Raw genomic sequence first — 9462 nt, 5'->3', positions numbered from 1 at the left:
GGCATCAAGACGATTCGGAAAAAAAAAATGAATAAGAATCTGCAGAAATAAAACCAACATAATTAAGAGATTGTGTCTCGTTGCTGTATGTAAATTGTTTGTATTGCATTTCTTTTTCATCTAGATTGAGATGTGGATCTCATCTGCGCTCAGGATCCAGCCTCCAGCTCCTCCTCTGATGCATCGTTTGCATCAGTACTTTGGAAGGGAAGGAGCACTTGTCCGCGCACTGCTGCACCTCCCAACAGCTCATTCACTGACTCCACTTCACCAGGTGATGACGGGCGGACGCGCGGCAGTGAAAATGATGTGTTTTTAAAAGTCGGAATTCACGTAGAATGGAGATGCGCCTCGGTCACTGGCTTTTGATCATTTACTCCGAGTGGATCTGGCTCTTAACCCTAACTTCCATCCTGGACGGAACGAACGCGGCGGTAAGGTGCATTCCCTCCTGCCAGCTGCCGCTCACAGCAGCAGCAGCATCACTTCCCTTGGAACTCTCTGCGCTGGATTTGGCTAATTTTGGCGACGCACCAGAGGAACAGTTCGCTGGATCTAACGAGGACCTCCCGTGCGCCAAACCCTGCCCAGCCGCTGCCGACGACGACGAGAAGCGCGACGTTGGGGAATTTACGAGCGCGGAAAGTTCGTCCCAAGTGCAGGCGCTGTTGCAGGGAAACGGAACAAGTGTCCACCAGGAGGACGCAGTAAAAGACAAACTTTCCAACTCGGAAGGGGTTTCTCACGCGTCCCATCTTTTGCCTGAAAACGAGCCAGAGACGAGCAGCGGTCACGCACGAAGCTCCCGCGGAGAAAATGTGGAGCAGGAGGAGGAGGGAAACGAGGACAAGGATGTGGCCATTTGGAGACGAACGCGCAGGAGCGCAGAGACTTGGCCCGGGTTTAGAGAAGAGGGCGAGGACGAGGTTCCGTTCTCGGACCCGGAGGAGTTTCAGCTCACGAGTTCTACCTTTGCTCTGAGCGGAGACACGGCTCACAACCAGGCGATGGTGCACTGGTCCGGACAGAACAGCAGCGTAAGTTTTGCTCATGCTCTCCAGATTTTTTTTTTACGCACGGAGCTGCTTTGACGCAGTGTGGTCAGTCTGCACTCACACACACACAGCGGCGTGTGTGGTCACTTGTGGAATTTTAAAGCGTGTATTGGCTGATTATAACAGAGTCGATTGGTTTTGGAAATTGAGATTTTGAATTTGTGGGTATATCAGTATTCCAGACTGATCTCCTGGAGATTTACTTTTGGCTGATTCTACCATAAAATCCTCAAACTAAACTTTACCTTTTATTGTTATAATGTAATGTCTTACATTATGGGGAATTGTGCCATTTGTCATAATGTGACCGATGTCTTAACCATTAAAAATCCCTTTAAATGTGTGAGGACCAACAAAAATGTCCCACCAAACGTAGGCTAGAATCAAAATGTGTCCTCACAACCTTCACACACACACACACACACACACACACACACACACACACACACACACACACACACACACACACACACACATTTACACCCACACGTCTGTGCTGCCATTCTTTTCTGCACTTGTCTTTCATTTAGCTGGTTAAATCCATAACCAGAGCACCATCCCTCACCTTAATCATTAACCAGTTAATGCCAAACCTTAACCTAACCACAAATCACAAAATCCTCATAAGAACCAGGTTCTGGTCTCCATGAGGACTACTGGTCCTGACAAGGTCTACAAAAAAGAGTACAGAATCACACACACACACACACAATTTGGGCAGCCTAACTCAACACATAGCACTAACCTTAACCACCTTAACTATAACCAGTTATTACCTAACCCTTACCACAGCTCACATCATAATCCTAACTTTTGAGCACCAGAAATGAGGTTCTGCCTCATTAGGACCAGGTTTTGGTCTCTGTGAGGACTACTGGTCCTAACAAGGTTAGTGTTAATGCCAGGGATAGGGTCCTAATAAGGCAAGAAATACAAGCAATACACACACACACGAGCGCGAGAGCCTGTTGTGCTGGCACTTGTGTATGGGAATACTTTATTAAATAAATGAGATCAATGAACCCACATATCGTCTTGTTAGTGCTTTATGTTTTGCTCAAAGTATGAGTGATGCTGTAAAAGGCTGGGTAAGCATTCAGCTCACTCACTGATACACTGGCTGAGCAGATGTCGTGAGAGCACACAGCTACTGAAGGGTGAATGTGATTATTATTATATATGCTCATGCAGCTGCGGAACAGGTGGACCTTATTATAATGCGCTCTTAATAGTAATAGCAATAATAACAAATAATACAAAGCACGACATTTGTGTGCTCAAAGTGAGAGAAAATGAGATGAGTAAGTTAGAGTAAAACCCCAAGAGTTTTTTTACGTTGCTACATAAAAATGCTCTTTGAAGCCCTCACGCTAATATTTAGAGGAGTGGTAATCCACAGTTTGAGAGCATTAAAATAATTTTAAAAAGTGTCTTGTCTTGTGCTTCTGAACTTCCAATAACCCGCAGTGGAGGATTCGCGTGAACATGAAGGCACTTAGAAAAACAACAGGGAGTCTGCAATGTGAGCTCACCCATTAACTGCATTATGCACAAGCAATGGGACTTAAAAAATGCGTTCTGAAAGATACTTGGACCGGCGACAAGTTCAGCCGAAAACCACAAACACTCGCATGCTTACTCTCTTTATTGTTTTGGTCAGGAGTCAAACAGCAGAATTTTACGATATTTGTTGTCCCTGAAGAGACATTCGAGCGAGGCCAGTGAAATGTGTAAGGGGGGTTTGTGTGCGACTTGAAATGTAAGCATGAAGTTGTTTTTTTGGCATCGTGTTGGCTGGAATTGCTCCCTGGCAACATTTTTTAATGAAAGAAGGCAGATCATATTCGCTTGATGCAGAGAGACAGAGATCTAAGATGCTGGCACAGCGGTTTTCATTCGTCCTTGAGGCCAAGTGACAGTATTTTGTTTTGTGAGAAATATGTACTTTCATTATCAAATAATCTGCTCATTCCTCCTTCTTCTTCTTCTTCTTTTTTTTAACTAATTAATTTTGTTTTCCGCTGAGCAGCATGTGTGGATGTTTTGTTTGACTAACAGTCCAAAGGGGCAGAGATAAAGTATTTGATTTACTCTGTATGTTCAGTTTTGTTTGATCTGAGAAAAAAAAAAACGGAGACGTGACTATGGTTTTTGGAACTTCTCCTGGCTTTCCATTAATTACCATTCATTATGCTAAGCTACAAGCTTCACACCTGCTCACACCTGCTCACATTTTGCTTATTATTCAGCTTTTCGAAAACAGTAGGGGTGTACCAGAGCTGGCCCGAGGCATCATTGATGCATCATTGACACTATTGCCACTATAATAGTGTGCGGGAAAAAAAAGCATTTTAACATAAAAACAAGTCTAGATATCTTTAGATACATTCATATATCTAAAATAGGGTTTAACTTAAATTATTTGGTATTAATTTGTAGTTGAAGATTGCACATGTAGTGCACATGGGGCCCAAAAAGCCTTGGGCCTGCCCTGGGTTTATCCATCTATTCTTCTAACGCTCATCTATATAGTAAATTATCACATTATATTATAGTATAATGACATTTACATTCAGGCTGCACAATATATCAAATATTTATCGCCATGGTCGTGATATCAACATGCACACAATACATAATGCAAAAGATATATACACACATCACAAAGACTGCTTAAACTGCAATCTCTCCTTTGTTTGTGATTATTATTATTATTATTTGGCCTATGCGAACCTACGATAAGAATCTACCATTAGCATATCGCAAAAGTCCTATCACTATTGCAATATTTTAACGACGTTATTAAATATTACATTTTCCTAATATTGTGGGAGCCATAATTTACATACAATCGGCTGACTTTTGAGCCATGATTCATTTAGTAGTGGAGATTTTAACGACGTGACCGCGCAAGGCATCGACTCTGTGGTTATCACGAGATTCACCTCGCTGTGCGTCGGCCAGAACACCACTTAAGGCCAGATACTCTGGAGAATGAAATAAAGAGATGTGGGTTATAGTTGAGTCTCCATTTATTATATCCTGCTGAATGCACACACGGAGGCAACCCAGGCCTTATAACAATACAATAATGCTGACTATACTGTGGTACATACTGTGGTTTTCTACAAAGAAAGAACAAGTAAATAAAATGGCTATATTGATTTAAAAAGGGGGCTCAAAATACCAGCTATTAAACACACATTATGTTGCATTCTCGCACATTGTAATAAACATTATTTTGGTTAATTACTTCACAATATAATTCACAAAATGATGGAGCTGATGTAATGTTAGTTAAAAAGGGATTGAGAAGGGGTGGGGTTTGATACGTTTAAAACTTTTTACCACTCCTTTTGAAAAGGTGAACTGGTTAATATGTGTTTGGTCATTTATTTCATTATATTCTTCTGATTATGTCTGTTGTGCTTGGATACTCTTATTCTGAAATACATCTGTACACTTCCGGTTGCGCCGCTACTACGTCCGGCAATACCGCGAGCCATACGCTAACGTTAGCCAAACAGGTAATAAAGTTAAACACACTGTCAACTCGTATTCTAACACAACGTATAAACCACTTCACATGAATAATAACAGGTGATTAATTAACACATGTGAACATGACACGGGCACATTCACACCCTGACGTGCTAACTTAGACAAGCACAGTCACTGCTAGCAGGTATGTAGCTACCATTAGCAAGCGAGCTGCGCCCTCTAGTCTCACGCGCACATAACTGCAGCTGCAGCAACACATTAAATCACAACACAGCGTATAATACAATACATGAATGAATTTGTACACACTGTCATTTTACACAGATACACATACTGACCTTAGTGACATCCCACACAGCCAAATACGTTCAATATGCGTCTGATCCAGTGCAGCACTTAATTACAGGACCTCGGTGACAACTGGTGACAACATACCACCAGCAGGTGGCGTAACATCAAGCAGAACAGCCACTTTGTGGCCTTAAAAAACAACAACAGCCTTCTTAAATGTGGACATTTTCTGCTTTATTTGCTCCATATTATGACAAAGACATCTTTAAAACTGACATTTGAGTGAATCGTGAAAATAATAATTTGTCGCATCGATTACTAATTCGATTACTAACTGTTTTGGTAACGGATTAATCAGGTTTTTCAGATTGTTCTGCTTCTTAAATGTGAATCTTTTCTGCTTTGTTTACTCCACACAACAAAGAAATCACAATACAATTTATGAGTTTTGCTTTGTGCACAAAACAAAGCAGCGAAGGACATCATCGTTTCCAGGTTTGGTGAAAAACGATCAACATTTTTCAACGTTTTATGACATTTTAATGGAGCCAACGAGTACTCTACGCTTATTTATTTCAGTCCTCCATCTAAAGATGACTAATGTTGGCTTAAAATAGTTGTGTGACACATATAGTTGGATGACAATAGAATAGGTGTTATATTCCCCTGTAAAATCCAGATTATTGGCGTTTAAATGATAGGAGATTGTTGCTGTTTGTCACATGGCTTTGGCTCCGGCTATAATTAATGAATTATGTCATGTCGTCAGGATTCGACGTGCATTAGAATCCGATGACACATACTGACAGATACATCACATATTTCAGAAAGTTGTTTTTCCCAGTCAGTGTGACTTGTTTATCTTTAGATATTTCCCTCACAGGATGAGTCAAATCCTGCACACTCAGTGTCATCTCTGCGTGCGTTTTCCCCCACTTCTGCTTCACGCCACGCCCCGTCACCCCCCACACGACATCAAACGTAAGACGATTTCAAAGAGGTTTTGATGCGACCAGTTGCACGTTTAAACAGGCAGCTTACACGCCTGCGCAGTCTGCACACGTCACGTCATGTCACTCCTGGCGTGTGAATGCGACTGAGTTTGTGTGGGGTTTCAACACTTCAGCGAGCTGTCATCGCATGTTGACTTATGGTCATATGGTCCAGTAAACGCACGGAGTCTTCTGGTTTCTTCAGTGAAGTCAACCAGGATGCATTCGTTGGGGCTGCTGGTGCCAATCCCTGGTCCCCAAGTCCATCACAGGGACCTTTGTGTAGAGACAAACAACCATTCACCTGCACACTCAGTTTAGAGCAGAGGTCACCGCACAGGGCCGGCCCCAGGCATAAGCGAACTAAGCCGCTGCTTAGGGCCCTGTGACCACTGGAGGGCCCCCGAGAGGAATTAACTTGCCGTTTGTTTATTTAGATTTTTTCTCCCCATTTTTACCAAAGCTTCTTCACAGTTTTTACGTAGTTGTCAGATGTGATTATTTAACTTCATATTTTATTTATAAACCATTTTTTATCACCTTGTTCCGGGTGTCGCCAGTAGGGGGAGTTGCTGATTTTGCCAAATATTAATTGAATGTTTTTTCTGTAAGTTTGCAAATCTGGTGTCTGCTTCCATGCAACAAAAAGTTCTCACATTTAGTTTTACAAGTGTACTTGTATTCGTGGCATAAGTAGAATAAGTACACCTACCTTTAGTATAGTAGGTGTGTGAATGATCAATAATCATTATTATTGGCAGTAACAGAGGGCCCAAAAATCAAATTTTGCTTAAGGCCCCATGGAGGCTTGGGCCGGCCCTGTCACCGCATGTGTCAATATAAAGCCCACCACTCAATGTAACATCATAATTAGTTATTTCGGTATGTTTTTTTAAATGAATTTATTAATTTTCATCATAAAAACATCTATATTGTGAACTATTTATCATTCCCTATTAAAACAAACACTTTATGTGAAATATCATATTTTTTCACTTCACTGGCCTCCAACTGACCAAACTAGACACTCAGTGGCCCCCAGGTCATTTGAGGTTCAGACCCCTGCTTTAGTGGCCAATTAACCTTGGACATGTGGAAGAAAATATTGAATAGCCACCAGGGGGCGACTTCACTCTTGCAAAAAAGTCTATGGGAAAAAAAATTTCTCACCCAATTTATAACCAGTGAACATTTTCCTGAGTAATTAATAGTCATGGTCACTAGTTTCATAGAGGAAAATAAGCAATAATATACAGCAAATATGTGATTGACAGCTCGTATCCTTCCCCAGTTTTGCTTCATCTTACTTCACATTTAATCATGAAGTTTGTTTTCTTACTTGCTAACCTTGGGGGAAAGAACCCGTCCTTGACAAGTTGGATATGTATTTATTGATGAAAAATGCAGGTAAGTCCTCGTCTAAATGTATATGTGATGATCCTGAGACTGCAGACTGACACCCAGCGTGGAACATCAATGAGGGTTAGTTGGCAGAAAGTGAATATAAGATAAGATAAGGCGTGCTTTATGAATCCCCGCAGTGGAATCCAGTCATCCAGCAGCTGACGAAATAGACAAGACAAAGTAGATCAAATAAATAAATAAATAAGTGAGTAAAGACATAAAAAGGCAGCGCAATCAGTACATAAAAGCATCAATGGAATGGTAGTGCAGTCGACAGCTCAGGTAATGATAAACAGGTATCTCTTAATATAGGAGCTTGGTTGCGGGTGATTTCTGCGTCAAAATGGGAGCTCAGATTCTTTCAGATGAATTGCATCCTCAATCCTTTATATTGTGTTGTATAACATGTTAAGCTTTCCATGGGAACTAAAAATAAAATATTGAACATTAGGAACTGAAATATAGGTGTTAAATATTACATTGCAACATAAACGTTGGCTAAAACAATCATATTTAATGCAAATACAATTGAATATTTATGCTATTCCTCAATCACAGGCACAGCAGACAGCACACAACTTACTTTAGGGCAGGGGTTCTCAAAGTTTTGATACCTGAGGGTCAATTTAGGAACCCAACATTGGACTGAGGGCCGCCAAAGGAAAAAAAACCAGGAAAAAAAACCAGAAAGAAATCCCATTTAATAATTTTAATGACCAGATTGCAGTTCTACAGTTTAGCAGAATAGAAGCGTTAATATGATGTAATTTAAGCATTAATATAATAACGCTTAATTATATATATACTATAATTTACTGGGCAATTACCCAGTATTTTGGCCATTGTTCTTACCTTCTGATTACAGGTTAATACCAAGTAACACATAATATTTTTATATAACCAAGTAATATTTCTGTTACCATATATTTACTGGGTAAATAGCTAGTAATTTGGGGCTGTAGCTACCTGCTTATTACCAGCTTATAACCCAATAATACACTAAAATTCACCATAGAAACCAGGTAAATACCCAGTATTATTGTTTACACTTATTGGTCTGTATCCAGTAATGTCCAATAAGCATTTTAACAAGCTTAGTAGCTCCTGGATTAAAACTATCAACTGTAATTCATTGCGGGCCGCCAGAAATGTTTCTGTGGGCCGCCATTGGCCCCCGGGCCGCACTTTGAGAACCAATGCTTTAGGGCTTTTGAGGCCACACCCCCTCCATCACATGGCAACACGGGTGATACATATACATATATATTCAGTAGGTATTTATACTGTATACAAATAAATCTGCGATAAACATGGTATCTCTAAATAGGAGCTTGGTTGCGGGTGATTTCTGCGTCAAAATGGCAGCGCAGATTCTTTCAGGTTCTTGTTGTGAAACTTACTTTCACAAATGAAACTAATGGACAGCTCCCGAACTCTGGAACAAGTTGGAATAACAGTTTCTTCCTGTTTTGTGCATACTATGTACAGCACTTAGGTGTTGAAAAAATGTGCTTTAGAAATTAAGTTGGATTAGACTGGATTGGAATCAAAAGGGCAGTATATTTTCATTTTGGATTTGATTCCATGATGAATTGCATCCTCAAGCCTCTATATTATTATTGCACGTGCATGGCTTCTTATTCATCATTCAATATAAGCAGTCAGATAGAAATGAACTTAGATATGAATTTAAACATTTCTCTTACAAATTAAATTGTACTATATAACAACTAATTCTTATGCAGTCGACCTGTGGCTCCTAGAAACCGGAAAGTCAACAGGTCATTTTGAGTGGCTCAAATTAATTATAGGCTTTGCAGAATCGTGTCTATCATTTTGAACACCTCTGCAGCTTTCTATGCTGTACTGTAGATTCTGAAACATAACTGATAAATAAAGAGAGCATCCGTCACTTTGTACCCAGAGTCTGTGAAAGCTCGTTGTTGACTTCACTTTCATTTCACACGTCTTTGTTGTCGTCTCTCTATACGCTTCTTCTTCTTCATTTTGTACACACATCCCTTTTTATCCAATTACCATGGTTTTGAAAATTGATCCTCGGTGACATTTCGGCTTTTCAAGTAGCGGGCGATATGCAAACGAGTTGCCGCCGCCATTCATGCGCTCATTATCTGCGACGACGCGAAAAGCGCTTCGATGACTGCCGAGCTTTTACTGGACGTGAACAATCGAACTGCAGAAATGAAATGACGCGCTTC

The 9462-nt window shown here is 40.6% G+C and overlaps 1 protein-coding gene across 1 annotated transcript in view; it reads left to right on the top strand.

The window, feature by feature from the left end:
* Positions 1-326: 326 nt before the first annotated feature.
* The window catches only part of LOC310933848 (VPS10 domain-containing receptor SorCS1-like), a gene marked incomplete at its 3' end in the record, with an annotated part of 86904 nt that continues 77768 nt past the window's right edge, over positions 327-9462 (top strand). The window contains exon 1 of the mRNA XM_083897419.1: positions 327-1037. Within this exon, the coding sequence (XP_083753545.1) occupies positions 339-1037 (699 nt within the window). The 5' untranslated portion in view covers positions 327-338. The remainder of the gene's footprint in view (positions 1038-9462) is intronic.

The sequence above is a fragment of the Microchirus variegatus genome (genome assembly GCF_963457635.1).
Source record: "Microchirus variegatus genome assembly, chromosome: 11".
Classification (NCBI taxonomy): domain Eukaryota; kingdom Metazoa; phylum Chordata; class Actinopteri; order Pleuronectiformes; family Soleidae; genus Microchirus; species Microchirus variegatus.
This window is presented reverse-complemented; position numbering and strand designations above follow the sequence as displayed.